Below are 18,101 nucleotides of genomic sequence, written 5' to 3'. Positions count from 1 at the left end.
TTACGAGTTAGATATACGATGTAGAAATTAAATTCAAGAAATTATGAAAAAATTCTCAGTAAGTAACAATTTCTTTCTTGAAGTCAACTCTTGGATACACAATACGGAAATTTCATTCAAGAAATTATGAAAATATTTGTAAGTAAGTAACAAGCTCTTTATTGATTTCACCTCTTGAATATTCAGTACAGATACTTCATTCGAGAGATTATGAAAAAATCGCAAGTAAGTAACTTTTTTCTCTTTATCACAAACAATTTTCACTTAGCTACACGATGTAGAAATTTAATTCAAGAAATTATGAAAAAATTCTCAGTAAGTAACAATTTCTTTCTTGAAGTCAACTCTTGGAAACACAATACGGAAATTTCATTCAGGAAATTATAAAAATATTTGTAAGTAAGTAACAAGCTCTTTATTGATTTCACCTCTTGAATATAAAGTACAGATACTTCATTCAAGAAACGTGATTAAACACGTTTTGAAACTACAGTCTATTTGCATACATTTCCTTGGCGCCTTTCCAAACGAGCGGAGATTCCCCACTGGTTCCTATACATTGCAAAAAGTTAGCAGTACGAAAACTCCACGTTTTCAACCAGACTGGTTTTTTAGACAACACTCATTTTTAGGTATCAATCAGAGACAGCGGAGGTTGCTCAATATACAATAACTTGATTGGTGATTGGTTACACACCACGACGGCGCATACATAGTGAAAGAGACATGCAAAGTCGACATAGCTTTATTTCATTTTTTAAGGGTAATTTAGACGAGGTTACGTGTGCGCACGTAATTTTTTAATTACGCACGCGATTTTTTCATAATTTCTTGAATGAAGTATCTGTACTGTATATCCAAGCGGTGAAATTAATAAAGAGTTTGTTACTTACTTACAAATATTTTCATAATTTCTTGAATCAAATTTCCGTATTGTGTATCCAAGAGCTGACTTCAAGAAAGAAATGGTTACTTACTGAGAATTTTTTCATAATTTCTTGAATTTAATTTCTAAATCGTATATCTAACTCGTAAAAACAATAAAGTTTGTTACTTTCTTAGAATTTTTTCGCAATTCCATGAATGAAGTGTCTTTTTGTGTATCCAACTGGTGGATTCAAGAAAGAATTTGCTACTTAGACAGAGAATTTTTTTCATAATTTCTTGAATTTAATTTCTACATCGTATATCTAACTCGTGAAAACAATAAAGAGTTTGTTACTTACTTAGAATTTTGTCATAATTTCTTGAACGAAATGTCTATTTGTTTATCCAACAGGTGAATTCAAGGGTTGACTTCAAGAAAGAAATTGTTACTTACTGAGAATTTTTTCATAATTTCTTGAATTAAATTTCTACATCGTGTAGCTAAGTGAAAATTGTTTGTGATAAATAGAAAAAAAGTTACTTACTCGCGATTTTTTAATATTTTATTTAATTAAGTATCTGTACTGTATATCCAAGAGGTGAAATCAATAAGGAGTTTGTTACTTACTTAAAAATATTTTCATAATTTCTTGAATGAAGTATCTGTACTCTATATCCAAGTGGTGAAATCAATAAAGAGTTTGTTACTTACTTACAAATATTTTCATAATTTCTTGAATGAAATTTCCGTATTGTGTATCCAAGAGTTGACTTCAAGAAAGAAATTGTTACTTACTGAGAATTTTTTCATAATTTCTTGAATTAAATTTCTACATCGTGTAGCTAAGTGAAAATTGTTTGTGATAAAGAGAAAAAAAGTTAATGAATTTTCTGTATTGTGTATCCAAGAGGTGACTTCAAGAAAGAATTTGTTACTTACTTACTTATATTCCAACTCTTGCATTTCAATGAAATATAACCAAAGTGAACTTTGAAAGATCAAGAGAATGTAGTAAAGCACAACAAAACACTACTGAAATATTCCAACTCTTGCACTTCAATGAAATAAATTCGAAATGAACCTTTAAAAATCAAGAGAATGTATCTATGGCAGGGTAAACCACGATATAACACTAGTAAAATATTCCAACTCTTGCATTTCAATGAAATAAAACCAAAGTGAACTTTGAAAGATCAAGAGAATGTAAGTGTGACAAGGTAAACCACGACAGCACACTACTGAAATATTCCAACTCTTACATTTCCAAGAAAGAAATTCAAAATGAACTTTGAAAAATTAAGAGAATGTAACGGTGACAAGGTAAACGACGACAAAACACTACTGAAATATTCCAGCTCTTGCATTTCAATGATAGAAATTCAAAATGAACTTTGAAAAATTAAGAGAATGTAACTGTGACAAGGTAAACCACAACAAAACACTACGAAAATATTCCAACTCTTGCATTTCAATGAAAGAAATTCAAAATGAACTTTGAAGAATCAAGAGAATGTAACTGTTACATGGTAAATCATTCTGTGACACGGTAAACCACGACAGAACACTACTGAAATATTCCAACTCTTGCATTTCAATGAAATAAAGCCAAAGTGAACTTTGAAAGATCAAGAGAATGTAACTGTGACAAGGTAAACCACAACAAAACACCACTCAAATATTCCAACTCTTGCATTTCAATGAAATAAAACCAAAGTGAACTTTGAAAGATCAAGAGAATGTATCTGTGACAAGGTAAACCACGACAGAACACTACTGAATCACGACTATGTCAAAAAACACGAAAATACTACTACTAGTAACAACTCACTGCACCGCAAAACCATCTGATATAGTCAGAGCTATGTTTGATCAAGGATATATCTAACTTCAATTAAGGTATAGCATGAATGTCTTGCAAAAACACGAAAATACTAATACTAGAAACAACTCACTGCACTACAAAACCATCTGATGTAGTCACTGCTATGTTTTATCAAGAAAATATCATACACACCTATGAAAGGCTAAGAAATCCAGCTCAGAAAAGTAAAAAAATAGCAACCCACACATCCCAAATCATAGATTTCAGACAACACACACGAACGAAAGACTAAGAAATCTAGCTCTGAAAAGTCCAACTAGTAAACTACACATCCCAAATCATAATTTTCTGACAACACCCACCTATGAAAGGGTAAGAAATCCAGCACAGAAAAGTCAAAAATATCAAACCACCCATCCCAAATCATAGGTTTCAGATAACACATACCTATGAAAGACTAAGAAATCCAACTCCGAAAAGTCAAAAAAAAACCATCTGATGTAGTCACGGCTATGTTTTATCAAGAAAATATCTGAATGCATTTAAGGTATAGTATGAATGGCTTGCAAAAAACACGAAAATACTACTACTAGTAACAACTCACTGCACTACAAAACCATCTGATGTAGTCACGGCTATGTTTTATCAAAAAAATATCTGAATGCATTCAAGGTATAGTATGAATGGCTTGCAAAAAACACGAAAATACTACTACTAGTAACAACTCACTGCACTACAAAACCATCTGATGTAGCCACGGCTATGTTTTATCAAGAAAATATCTGAATGCATTTAAGGCATAGTATGAATGACTTGTAAAAAACACGAAAATACTACTACGAGTAACAACTCACTTCACAACAAAACCATCTGATGTGATCACCACCATGTCAAAAAACACGAAAATACTACTACTAGTAACAACTCACTGCACTACAAAACCATCTGATGTAGTCACGGCTATATTTGATCAAGAAAATATCTAAATGCATTTAAGGTATAGTATGAATGGCTTGCAAAAACACGAAAATACTACTACTAGTAACAACTCACTGCACTACAAAACCATCTGATGTAGTCACTGCTATGTTTTATCAAGAAAATATCATACTCACCTATGAAAGGCTAAGAAATCCAGCTCAGAAAAGTAAAAAAATAGAAACCCACACATCCCAAATCATAGATTTCAGACAACACACACTAACGAAAGACTAAGAAATCTAGCTCTGAAAAGTCCAACTAGTAAACTACACATCCCAAATCATAATTTTCTGACAACACCCACCAATGAAAGGGTAAGAAATCCAGCACAGAAAAGTAAAAAATAGCAAACCACCCATCCCAAATCTTAAGTTTCAGATAACATATACCTATGAAAGACTAAAAAATCCAACTCCGAAAAGTAAAAAAAAAACCATCTGATGTTGTCACCGCTATGTTTTATCAAGAAAATATCTGAATGCATTTTAGGTATAGTATGAATGGCTTGCAAAAAAAAATAAAATCCTACTAATAGTAACAACTCATTGCACTAAAAAAAAATAAGATGTAGTCACTGCTAGTTTTGATCAAGAAAAAATCTGAATGCAATTAATGTATAGTATGAATGGCTTGCAAAAACACAAAAATACTACTACTAGTAACAACTCACTGCACTACAAAACCATCTGATGTAGTAACTGCTATGTTTTATCAAGAAAATATCATACATACCTACGAAAGGCTAAGAAATCCAGCTCAGAAAAGTAAAAAAATAGAAAACCACACATCTCAAATCATAGATTTCAGACAACACACACCAACGAAAGACTAAGAAATCTAGCTCTGAAAAGTCCAACTAGCAAACTACACATCCCAAATCATAATTTTCTGACAATACACACCTATGAAAGGGTAAGAAATCCAGCTCAGAAAAGTCAAAGCAAACCACCCATCCCAAATCATAGGTTTCAGACAACACATACCTATGAAAGACTAAGAAATCCAACTCCGAAAAGTCAAAAATAGCAACCCATACACCCTAAAACATAAGTTTCAGACAACATTCATCTACGAAAGACGGGAGCCCGGGGAGGACCTTTGAGGGTCTGAGGGGGCCCATGAGGGATGGGTTGTCCTTTGGGAGCTTGGGGGATCTTTGAGGACCGGTGGCTTCCTTCAGGAATGGGGTAGGGGGATCGGAACCCTTTGGGGTTGGGGCTGCCTTGGGGGGTGGGGGTGAGGGATTGGAGCCTTTTATGGTGGAGGTAGGGGACCTCACAACACTGTTCAAATGGAACTTGTGTATTATAACGACTACAGAGTTTCACGCTCAAATCTGCTTCTAAAATCATCTTTTAAATAATCTTTTAAATTGTCTCTAAGTGTTTCACCGAAACAATTCCCTAAAATAATAATTTGTTCTGAAAAGATATAATAAAGCCTTAAAAAGTATTATGATGGGGGCTCAGGAGCCTTTGGGGCGCCGGGGGCCCTTTGGGAGCCCGGAGACCCTTTGAGGACCGGGTGCTTCCTTGGGGGTTGGGGTGGGGGCACCGGAACCCTTTGGGGTTGTGGTAGGAGACCTCACAACACTGATCAAATGGAACTTGTGTATTATAACGACCACAGAGTTTCACCTTCAAATCTTCTTCTAAAATCATCTTTTAAAATGTCACTATACCCTCCATGTAACTGAACCCTTGAATAACCGAAACCCTGTACAACTGAACCCCCGTGCTACTGAACTCTCGTGCTACTGAACCCTAGTGCAACTCAACCCAATTTAACTAAACCCCCGTGCAACTGTCCCCCCTGTAACTGAACCATCGTGCACCTCAACCCTCCATGCAACCCATGATTTCTCATAGGCCACTGGGCTAATTTGGCTTTTGTGTGTGCCCCCATTGTTTTTGTGTTGGTTCCATTGTAACTGAATCCCCGTGTAACTGAACCCCAAGCAAGTGAACCCCCATGTATCTGAACCCTCGTGCAAGTGAGACCTCTTTAACTGAACCCCTGTATGACAATACTTTTCAAACGTTACTTGTGTATTATACAGTGCATAACCACCCCATCTCCTCCAATTCGCAAATCCTATTACCCTTTTTTTTGCAAATGTTAATCAACCATTTCCGATTCGTCGTTAGGTATTTTTCAAATTTATAACAAATTACCTCAGTTAACAGCTCCTTTGGGGTTACCTTAACTGTTAATCAGTTTAATCCTTTTTTTCTCCGCTGATACAATCCAATCACTAATTAGAATCATTCACATTCCTATTATTCAAAACATTAATTAATATCGTTCATTGTCTAAGTAAATTAAGTTATCTCCAAATCTACTAATCAAGTTACCATAAGTGGAGTAACCACATGCAAATACTGGTTTAGAAAAAACTGGAATAGTGACAACAACAAAAATAATTGACATATATTGGCAACTAAACAAGACACGCTGGTTTTATAATACAGGTTTATCCTTAAAAAGACATATATATATCATGAACTAGAAACCTGGTAAATTGCGTAAATCTCTTTGAAAAGGTGTCAAGCTTCTATTGAATAATATAGAAATTGCTATACCTCCGAGCAAATAGCATTGAAATTGCTATACATCCGTCAGAATTCCATATTAGCATTCTACTAATGCGTCTCATTTGGTTTGAAATTGGAAGTTGTACGCCCTTTCTAAGAGTCAAAGTAATTTTTAAGAGTCAAGCTCATCATATTCTAAAACAAATATCCAAACGAATTTTTGAGACATTAATTTTTTCAGCATTGTTGAAGGGTTCAGTAATTATGCCATTTGGGATGTTCCCTCCCCCCGATGCGTCCGGACAAGCTAGGTGATTTGTTAATTATTTACATATAGTATATGTTATTGAGAAAAGGGATGCATGTTTAACTTCTACTTCCCAAAATACGAAGGGCATTTAGATGAGTTTCAGGGAATTAATTTTAAAAAAAAATTCCGAAAAAGAAGTTATCTAAAGAAAAGTAAAGGCCATATTAAACTTAAGATCAGAAAAAATAGAAACCTACAATAATTCAAACTCAAAACAACTTGAAATTACTATTAAAGAATAAATGAAACCCAAAACGAACAGAAATAAACAATCATAACAAACAAACAAACAATAGTTACGAATGTAAATGAGTAAACAAATCTTAAAACGAGTGAAACTTAAATTGAATATGCAAATCCAGCTTTAAACGAACAAAAATCATAGGCAATGCAATCGTGCTGCCTAAGTAAAGAGCAATGTTGGCACTATGCATTATTTTTTTATTTTTTTTTTTTTTTTTTCATACCAGGGCACTTCCTATCGAAGCAGTTGTAGTAACTTGGAAAAGTACTCATTAGATTGGAAACTGAAACGGCTAGTACCTTTTTAATAGTCGAAAGTTATTAGAAGGCAAATAACATCCCTTCCACGCCCAGCATTTCCCCACACACATCCAATTAAAATTTTGAGATTGCCATTTTGTTCAGTGTAGTTGATTTCCAGATAGAGATTATGTTTTTGAGGAGGACACTCCTCATCAGCACTCAGGGCAAGGGTACTAAGTTCTGCCCTGGGGGCAAATAAGAAAGATTTTGGCCCAATGTATTATTTATAATTTTTTTTGTCTTTAGACCAAGGCACTTTATATCGAAAAAGTTGTCGTAGAAACTTCGAAAAAGGCCTCATTCATTTGGAAATTGGAGTGGCTTGTGCCCTTTTTAATTCAAAAGTGATCGGAAGGCAACTAACACCCCTTCCACGCCCACCGTTTCCCCAAGCACATCCAATCAAAATTTTTAGATAGCCATTTTGTTCAGCGTAGTTGATTTCTAAATATAAATTATTTTTTTAGGAGGACACTGTCCATCACCCCTCAGGACAAGGGCTCTAAGTTATGCCCTTGGGGCATATGAAAACGATGTTGGCACAATGTATTATGTATTATTTTTTTCCTTTAGACCAGGGCACTTTGTATCGAAAAAGTTGTCGTAGAAACTTCGAAAAGGGCTCATTCAGTTGGAAATTGGTGTGGCTTGTGCCCTTTTTAATAGTCGATCGGAAGGCAACTACCGCCCCTTCCACGCCCATTATTTCCCGAAACACATCCAATCAAAATTTTGAGATAGCTATTTTGTTCAGCGTAGTTGATTTCTAGATAGGAATTAGGTGTTTGAGGAGGACACTCCCCCACAGCCCTCTGGGAAAGAGTTTTAAGTTACGCCCAGGGGGCATACAAGGTTTTTATTGAAAGTGTTGTCTTTGAAACTTCCAAAAAGGCTCTTTTGATTGGAAATTCAAAGGGCTAGTGCCATTTTTAAAAGTCTGAAGTAATTGGAGGGCAGCTAAACCCCATCTCTCGCCCACCTTTTTCCCTGAGCCGACTCTCAGGGAAAAACATTGAGATACTGATATTTTTGAAAAGTCAGTAGTTTATTTTTCTCTTTTCCTGAGCCCGAATAATTCCAAATCGGGGTTCTTATCATATTCACTTATGTAATCGAATTAATTTTTTTTTATTATTTTAGCTTTGTTCATCGCGGTTGCAGCTTATGTGTTTGTGATTAAAGGTACCAGCACCGAGACTAAAAAACAAGTTGCCAGGAAATACAAAGGATGGGCGGAAAGAGAGGAGGTAATATTTATTATATTATTAAATATTTATTATATTTAAAACATGGACTTCCTGTTCAAAAACCACCGAATGACAGAAAAAATGGCAACATTCTTCTACCTGCAGAGGGAATCTACTGTCACATCCTGGAAAATCACACCCTTGCTGTAGTTGAATAATAATCAAAATGTTTTCACTTAGTGTCAGCTCAAATTGCAGCCACTACATATTTTGTAAAATGTTCTCTAGCAATTTCACAGACTCTGTAAAATAAAAGAATGGATAAAAGATAAAACTATGTGAACCATGAATCATTGCTCTCCAAAACTGATGCGTCAGCTACATTTTACTACAGCTGTATTCTGGCGCTTCTTTGGAAGGGTCCTCTCCAGGCTCGAGCTGTAAAATGAATTGAAGATGCTGCCTTAAATATCTGATTGTATGATTTCTTACCACAGTATTGCATTGACATAGAATGAGCCTGAAGAGGACTCTAGCCAAGAAGGGACGAAAAGGGACTAATAAAATATAGTTGACACATCAGTTTTGCAATGTCGAACATGATTGTGAACACTCTAATAATCACCGTCTGTCACATTGACCAATTTTCATGGTTATCTTAGGTAAAGTTATCTTTATTACCAAAGAGTTTGTGTGACGCACCACCTTGACGAAATGTCCTAAATGACTTGACCAAAATGAGGCGTAGAGAAACGTAAGCGAACTTTCTGAATCGTCGTGATGCCAAGATCACTTGCTATCCGGGACTGACACCCAAGAACCTAAGAACTACGCCCTAGTTGATGTCTTGAGCCACTAGTTCTGACAAACCGATCAGAGTTCTAACAAACTGTTTATCTGTCTAAATAACACTAATTAGCTGGTATTAGCCTTTACTTTACCAGTATTACATCATCACTTCAGGGCCAGTGACTTTCTTTCTGTCCAGGAATGATTAATTCTACCTGGTGTCAAATAATGAAAAAAAACTTCCTGCTAGGTAGCAGTTTACTAAGTAAAATTCCTATTATCGGATAAGCTCGCTAAAAAAGTTTTTGAACCCTCAGACACAATAATTTAAACTTATTCTTAGCTTAATGTGTTCTAAAATGAACGGGTTTTCTTTTTTATTATAAAAAAATTGTTTATCTTGAGAAATTTCGATTTTTTAGCTGTTTTACGAAAAAATTTTTAAAAGAAAATTTAGAATCGTCGAACCCCACTGTAGGCCAAATTTGGTGTTTTTGGCCTATATTTCAGAAACACCACAACGGCGAACATCCGCCCTACAATATTCGTTTTCATCATGGTTGTCTACCCTGGGTTCTACCCTTGAGACTTTTGTAGCTTCCGACCTAGGTACTAATCCAAATAACTGATATACAGAATTTGGCGCTCTGACTATGATCAACATTACTAACAAACAACAAGCATAACCAACAAACATCAAACAACATAACCATCAAACATAACCTTCAAAAAGCATAATCAGCAAACATAATCAACTTAAAGAACAAACAAGAAGCATAACCAACAAACATCAAGCCCCATAACCAGCAAAAAAACCATCAAACTATTATATAAATGCTCATACCCAACAAATATAACCAACATAACCAACAAACAGCAAACAATAACAACAAGCATCAAACAAAACATAACCATTAAACATCAAACCAAATAACCATCAAACTTCCAACTACAACCATCAAACATAACCAAGAACCATCAAACAACAAACATCAGACCACATAACGAACAAACATCAAACACAACGAACAACAAGCGTAACCAACAAATACATCCAACAGACAAGAAGCCACATAACCATCAAACATAACCAACAAACATCAAATATAACCAACAGTCATAACTAATAACCACGTCCAAAAAACATAACCAACAACAAACGAGAAACACAACCATCAAACAAAAACAAACATCATCAACAATACATAACCAACATCTATTGCTAATTTCCTATATTAATCTGCTGTCTGACTGCTTGTATTCCGGATATCTAACTGTTTGAAAGCCTATGGAAAAGGGATAGAGTTCTGCTCGAAATCTTTCAAGGGATCTTGTGACTTTAGAAGGCTCTGGTTGAAATCCGATACTATTTTTCCTATGGCTCTCGTGACGTCAGAGGGCTCTGGTAGAAACAGCTGACCGTATTGTACAGGTGTAAGGGGCGAGGAACTTCACTCATCTGACTTTCCGAAATCCCCTAATTATATCCCTGTTATTACTACATGTGTATTATACCGACCACATTCCAAGTAATTAAAACACCAAGGACTTTTACCCGGGAACGTCAAATCTTACCATGGTGGGAATCTTGCCTGGGGTGTCATAGAAATTTTTAAAGGGTGTTTTGACGTCAGAGAGCTGTGCTAGAGATCTTGCCTAGAAACAGGGCTCTCACGGAAATCTTGCCAGGACTGTCATAAAAATTTTAACAGGGGTGTTGTGACCTAGAGGGCTGTTCTAGGTAAAAGGATAGGGCTGTTCTAGAATACCTCCCACGGATGTTGTGACGTTAGAGGGCTCCGGTCAGAATTCAATTCTAAAATCAAATTCTATAGACGGGTTGCGATGTCAGAGGGCTGTCCTAGAAATCCTGCCTAGAAACAGGGCTCTCATGGGACTCTTGTCAGGACTGTCGTAGAAATTTTGACAGGGTGTTGTGAAGTCAGAGGACTGTCCTAGGAAAAGTGATAGGTCTGGCCTAGAAATCTTGAAAGGAATATCATGACCTCAGAGGTCACCCATGGGAAATATTTCCAGGGACTTTCACTGCAATCTAACCAGGGCTGGGAATTTCGCCAGGGGTATTTTGACATCAGAGGGCTCTCACAGGAAAAGGGATAGGGCTCTGCTCGGAATCTTGTTAGGGATGTCGTGACGTAACAGGGCTCTGCTCAGAATCTTGCCAGGGCTGGAATCTTGCCTAAAAACAGGGCTCTAGTAGAAACAGCTAACCGCATTGTATAGGTGCGAGGGTGTGTCACGTGAAGTCAGGGGGCTCCATTTCAGATCTAATGGCATTTTGAGGGCCCACAAGGAGTAGCCTAATAAATACAATTTTAAAAAAAAGTGTTCGGATCGGAATTCGAACGCGGTAGTAGTAAGGCAATATCGACCAGAGCAGGGAAAAGGACGGGGACAAAGAAACCTACAAGCCTGAGGCATCAATATACAATGTAGTTTCACACAGGCACACCTTACCAGGGGCAGTTACCTATTACAATAGACGAATACAAGGGTTACCAGACGGATTACTGAGGCAACACGCATTTTCTGACCCAAGCAGGAATGTATCAGGATGTATACAACAATATACGATAACTTGACTAATAATTGGATTCAAATATAAGTAGTGATTTTTCTTGTATTCAAAGGTTTATTGGACTTTTCTGTAAAATCTGTAAAATCACTTTTCAAACAACAAAACGAAGCAGCAATTAAATAAGTTGGAGAACTACGTCATTTGATTTCGGATTTTAATTAATGCATTTCTTGCAGACACCCTTTGAGACCTAAGGGGTTGTTCACGTGTTTGATTATTTAGCCTATTATGATTATTAGTTTTTTCATTTGGCCTATAAAAGCCCCATTTTTGTTCGTTTTTCTTTCATTATGTGATGTCAGGCCAATTTGGTTTAAGAAATCATCTATTAACAATATTGTTTGTATTTAAAGGATATGTTTTGTTCAATTATAGTTTTAATAAACGAGATATTTCTGTATGGTACATAAGAAGGATCTAGAGCCAAATAGCCTGTATCCCTGTATAGAATACCATAAAACATATTTTTAAATACGATACATGAAAAAAAAATACAATTTTGATTATTTACTTCATCTATTATTTATTCAGAATATTAGTGGAGGGCACCCCCTTCCCCCAACTCCTCTTTTTTCTACAATAATTACCATCTTGAGTAAATAAACACGCACACATACAAGTAGCTGATTATAAATTATTAGCCGAGTAAACGACGGTCGTCTCATTAAGTTTGCTTAATTAAGACTGCAAATGAAATATGAACAAAATTTCATGAGAAGCGGCTAAGATCCCTTTTACTCATAATACCTAAAAAACAGATATGAAACTAGCGAAATATACGTAGTCCCCACTCAATCAGATTGCCAATGTGACAGATAGTCATAGGCCAAGTGCTTATAGCAATCCCAGATTTGAATATCGTCAGATTAATTGTTATTATTCTGGTATCTGTTACAACCATATTTAAATATAAGTCTAATATAAGTCAATGCTGACTTAATGACGAAACAAAATGATTTCTTTTTATTATAAGACAAGAAAAATTTCATCAGAACTCGCTTAGAACTCTCCATATCACTATCAATGCAAATAATCAAAATATCTATTAGACTCAAGGGAAGAGCCATCAAACTGTACAAAATTCTAATTTGAGTTTGTATTTTATGCTTAAAAAATGCTGCAATAGTACTGCTAATAAACCAAAACTTATCATTTACAATTTTTTCTTCTTTAAACTTTAGGTGTTTGAAAAACAGCTGTTTAAACAAATGTTTTTTGAACGAAAACAGCTGTTTTCTGTTCTGTTTCATTCAAGCTCTGTTTATTTTTTCTGTTTCTTCAGAAAAACAGAACAGTGCTCATGCTTAATCTGAACACCTTTAACAAGGTGTAATCATCTTGTTCGTAATCATTCTGCGTTTTCCTCAATAGTAGACACCCGAAGTTATAATGACTGAATCTGGCTATCTAGAGTTGAAAGTAGTTTTTCTATTTTCTCAAACTTTATGTTGTATTCTAGACAGAAAGTAATCTCTTCACCCGGGTGGCGCAGTGCTGTGGGGTTTTAGTTGGATCGAATATCGTGCAGGTGATCAAACAGGCAGTTTTCGATTAAGATTAGGTAATTTTTATTATATTATATTTACTTGTTACTGACTATCACTTTACTACTAGTTCTGGTTTTATTTCTATTCTACCTGGTAACTCATCCAGGGGCTGTATATGCTTTTTTCCGTTATCCTTTATTCTACCCGGAGCAAAACTAGGACAGCACTAGTTATTAGAGTAGGTACGATTCGGTCCGATTGGCTGTGGTAATAAAATGTCCCTTTTGCTCCATTTTATTTGCTCTATTTTTAATAGAACTTTTACTAATTGAAAATGGAACACCATGAGTGTCGAAAATTTTAACTTTATTTGGAACGAGTGAATTCATCAGCTTGCCCACGAGCGTTTTTTATATTTCGTTATGTATTTCGTCATCCGTAGGTATAACAAGAGTTAATATACAGTGATTTTTTTTTTTTACTTTTTGAACCAGTATGGAAGAAGTGTGATATGTGTATAGTCGATTTTATTTTTGTAGTTTCGGTTCATGTAAAAAATAATGAACTAAAAAAAATGATTCTTTTTTAAATTCTTTTTTAAAGACCGTGCTCAAACTTCTTTTAATATTAATAGAATTTTATAAACTGATTTACTCATTATTTTTTATCCTAGAGCCTTTCCTTAACTAGAGCTCTTTCCTGTAATAGATTGTTTGATTTCAGTTTAAAAGGTTACTGGTGTAAATGGTATATTTAGGGGTTGTAGGTATATGTAGGGATACAAGTAGGTATATGCAGGTGCAAATGGTATGTGTAGTGGAGCACGGGGTTCTCGAATCTCTATTTTATGTTTAGAGTCCCAAAAGAGGAAAAAATTCTGAAACAGGACTCTTTTTAAATTTATATGTAAATCGCAAAAAACAGTGTCAAATTGTTTCTTTTTTTCTGAAAAGAGGGTCCGTGCGACCCCCGTCCCCCTCGTATAAAGACACAGAAAGTTGGATGTTAGTTCTAATCGCTCAGAAGTCCCATCTGTGAACACTTAATTTACGATTATTTGGTTTAATTTGCTATAAATAATTATGGCTCAGGATTTTGATGTGGTTCAAAACTGTGTTTATGTTAAATATTCTGCTAGGGTGTAAACGATGAGAAATGCAGGTCTTACACTGTTTTGGCCAGGATTATTGTGTATTTTATTTTATCTTAATGGTATTACTCACTTATTGCCCATTTTATTGTGCAATAACGGTGTTATAAATTATGCCCTGGGTCATATAAAATTTTTATTGGAAGCGTTGTCTTAGAAACTTCAAAAAGGCTCATTCAATTCGAAATTGAAAGCTCTAGTGGCTTTTTTAATAATTGAAAGTGATGGGATAACGACTAACGCCCCTCTCACGCCCACCATTTTCCCAAACACATCAAATTAAAATTTTAAGATATCACTTTTGTTCAACGTAGTTGAAAGTTCTAGAAATTAGGTCTTATAGGATGATAACTCCCTCAGAGCCGTCAGTGCAAGGGTTGTAAGTTATGCCCTGGGGCATATAAAGTTTTTATTGAAAGTGTAGTCGTAGAAACTTCAAAAGGGCTCATTCAATTGGATTCATAGGCAGCAGGTTCGCGCTGCCTAAGTAAAGTACGGGGACAGTCGAGAACAAGACAAGAAACAGGGACTAAGTAAAGAGGAGAACAGTCCCCCACTAACCTCAGGGCAAGGGTTTCAAGTTATGCCCTGGGGGCATATAAGACCGATGTTGGCACAATGTATTATTTATTAATTTTTTCCTTTAGAGCAGGACACTTCGTATCGAAGTTGTCGTAGAAACTTCGAAAAGCGCTCATTCAATTGGAAATTGGAGTGGCTTTTGCCCTTTTTCATAGGTGGGTTGATAGGAAAGCAACTGAAACCCCTTCTATGCCCACCATTTCCCCAAACACATCCAATAAAGATTTTGAAATAGACATTTTGTTCCACGCTGTTCAAAGTTCAGGAAATTATGCCGTTGAAGAGGACACTCCCCCCACAGTCTTCAGGGCAAGAGTTACAAGTTATATCCTGGAGGCAAATGAGGTTTCTATTGAAATATTTGTCGTAGAAACTTGAAAAAGGGCCCATTCGATTGGAAATTCAAAGGGCAAGTCCCCTTTTTAATAGTCGAAAGTTATTTGAAGGCAACTTACCCCCCTCTTACGCCCATCTTTTCTCCAAACACATTCAATAAATATTTTAGATAACGATTTTATTCAACGTAGTTTAAAGCTTTGTAAATTAGGTCTTTATGAATGAAAACCCCATCCCTCCCCACAGCCCTCAGGGCCAGGGTTGTAAGTTATACCCTGGGGGCATATAAGTTTTTATTGAAAGTGTACAACTTCAAAGGGGCACATTCAATTGGAAATTGAAAGGGCTAGTGCCTTTTTTAATAGTTGAAAGTGATTGGTGACCCACTAAAGCCCCTCTCACGTCCACCATTTTCCCAAACACATCCAATCAAAATTTTGAGATATCCATGTTTTTCAACGTAGTTGGAAAGTTCTCGAAATTAGGTCTTTTAGGATGATAGCCCCCTCTGTACAAGGGTTGTAAGTTATTTCCTTGGGGCATATAAAGTTTATATAGAAAATTTTATAGAAATATCAAAAAGGGCTCATTTGATTGGAAATTGAAATTGCCCTTTTCAATAGTCAAAAGTGAATGGAGAGTAATTAACTGGAAATCAGGTCTTTAAGAATGACACTAGCCCCCCAGCACTCAGGGGAAGGGTTGTAAGTTATGCCCTGGAGGTATATAAGATTTTTATTGAAAGTTTTGTCGTAGAAACTTCAAAAGGACTCATTAGATTGGAAATTGAAAGGGCTAGGGCCATTTTTAATAGTTGAAAGTGATTAGAGAGGGACTACCGCCCTTTTCACGCCCAACATTTCCCTAAACACATCCAATCAAAATTTTGGGGTAGCCATGTTGTTTAACGTAGTTGAAAGTTCTGGAAATTCGGTCTTAGAGGATGACAACTACCCTAACAGATCTTAGGGTAAGGCTTGTAATATATGCCCTGGGGTCATTAAAGGTGTTTATAGAAAGCGTTGTCGTTTCCAAAAGGGCTCATTCAAGTGGAAATCGAAAGGTTTAGTGCCCTGTTTAAAAGTTGAAAGTGATTGGAAGGCTTGACATTTTTATAGTAAAGATTGATGCGGGTATAATGTATTATTTTTTGCTGTTGTTTATAGACCAGGGCACTTCGTATCGAAGGAATTGTCGTGGGAGCTTTGAAAAGGGCTCATTCGATTGAAAATAAAAAAGGGCTGATGCCATTTTTAATAGTCGAAAGTGCTTTTAGGGCAACTAATCCCCATTCCACTCCCCCCCTCCCTCACCAACCCTCCCTTTTCTGCTCTTAAAATTTAACCGAATCAAAATAGCAAAAGTGTATCCTAGCTATCAAAGAAATTAAACAGATTTTTTTGCGAATAGTGTCAAGTTTTCATTTTAAGGTCAACTAGAGGAGGTATGAAACTAAATTAAACAATACTGTTTGTGTCCAGATTTTTAAAAGGGTGTATGTTGTCAAAAATTGCTGAAAGTTTTTCTCCAGCATACAAATAGCAAGCCAAACTATAAAGACTTTAAAAAAGAAAAGATTTAAAGTATTATTTTCTTTTTCCCTTAAAAGACTATGTCAATAGAAAACGAACAAAAATTAATTAAAAAATTTCCACAAAATAAGTTTTTCAAAGAAAAGTAAAAAACTGTATTAAACAAAAAATTAGGAAAAATAAAATCAAATAATCTACCAAGTGTGAAACTACCACAAATCAGCATCGACAAATAAATGAAACCCAAAACGAACAGACGTTACAATAACTAACCAAGACAAACTCAAAACGAGCAGAAATTAACATAAGTTGGGTGCGAAACCCCTATGCCTTCCCAAGGCCAGAACTAAATTTGCACTTTACTGAAAAAATACAAACGAATGTACATTGTCAGTTTAATATTATTTGGTTACTGATATTTAGTAACCAAAATGTTAATATTATTTGATTTATTAAAGTTATAAGAGTAAAAAAAAATTATATTTTTTCAGTAAAGTGAAAAAATAAAATTAATTTTTTTTCAGTAAAGTGAAGTTAAGGTTAATTGTCCAAGTTCTAGTAGTAAATAAATAATAATTAATCAAATTTGATAATTAGTAGTTGAGAGCATCATCTTTTATATTTCAGCTTAATTACTTACTGCATTCAAACTTAGGGTCTAACTTTGCTGTTTTTGTGTTTACTCCCTCTACTGTATGAGGGAGTGATTATATTATATTTTACTCTATATTTTATATTTTATTCTAATATTCTATTCTTATATTATATTCTATATTTTATTCTTATCTTCTTTATTCTATTGTGTTTACTGCCTTTTCTGTATTAGAGAGTGATTACATTCTATTTCACGTTTTGTTTTATTTTCAGGTTGGCGTGAAAGATTCTTACAACTGATTCTTACAACGTACAACTGATTCTTTTATTGTATACTATTTTTAATATAATGCAAATTTAAGTCAAATTTCCAGCCTCATTTAAGTTAGAATTGAATGCAGAGTATTTTTAGATGACTTGGTGTTCAATTAAGTTGTTAGTTGAAGAAGCAGTGGATCCAAGCTACTAATAGTTAGCTTAGCGCTCGGTTTAAGCGCTCGGCAACAGGCATCATGTTTCAATTCAGGTTAGTTTGAACTTCCTAAGAATCGTTCTAGACTAAGCATGGGTACTGTTTCTGTTTTCTGTTTCTGTTCTGTTTTTAAAGTACCTGTTTCTGTTCTTTTCTTACAAAAAAACAGAAACAGAACAAAAACAGATGACCTGTTTTTTATTTACCTGTTCTGTTCTGTTTCTGTTTTTATAATAGCTATTTTGTCCTGTTTCTGTTCTAACTGTTTTTCTTTTGTTCTTGATTTTACTTTATTGATTCGAGAATGAGATA

At 35.2% G+C, this 18,101-nt stretch overlaps 1 protein-coding gene across 4 annotated transcripts in view; it reads right to left on the bottom strand.

Moving 5' to 3' along the window:
* The window catches only part of LOC148945850 (E3 ubiquitin-protein ligase NRDP1-like), a 185,701-nt gene that overhangs the window by 134,406 nt on the left and 33,194 nt on the right, over positions 1–18,101 (bottom strand). The window contains exon 3 of one of the 4 annotated variants that reach the window (XM_089098480.1): positions 8,304–8,550. The exons of the other annotated variants lie outside the window; for them this stretch is intronic. Within the exon in view, the coding sequence (XP_088954606.1) occupies positions 8,542–8,550 (9 nt within the window). The 3' untranslated portion in view covers positions 8,304–8,541. Of the gene's footprint in view, positions 1–8,303; positions 8,551–18,101 lie in introns of those variants that run through there. 4 annotated transcript variants of the gene reach the window in all.

The sequence above is a fragment of the Artemia sp. Qi Xiang Cuo genome, chromosome 12 (assembly GCF_049724085.1).
Source record: "Artemia sp. Qi Xiang Cuo chromosome 12, ASM4972408v1, whole genome shotgun sequence".
In the NCBI taxonomy this organism is placed as follows: Eukaryota; Metazoa; Arthropoda; class Branchiopoda; order Anostraca; family Artemiidae; genus Artemia; species Artemia sp. Qi Xiang Cuo.
Note: the sequence above shows the minus strand (reverse complement) of the source record. Positions and strands in the feature narration are given on the sequence as shown.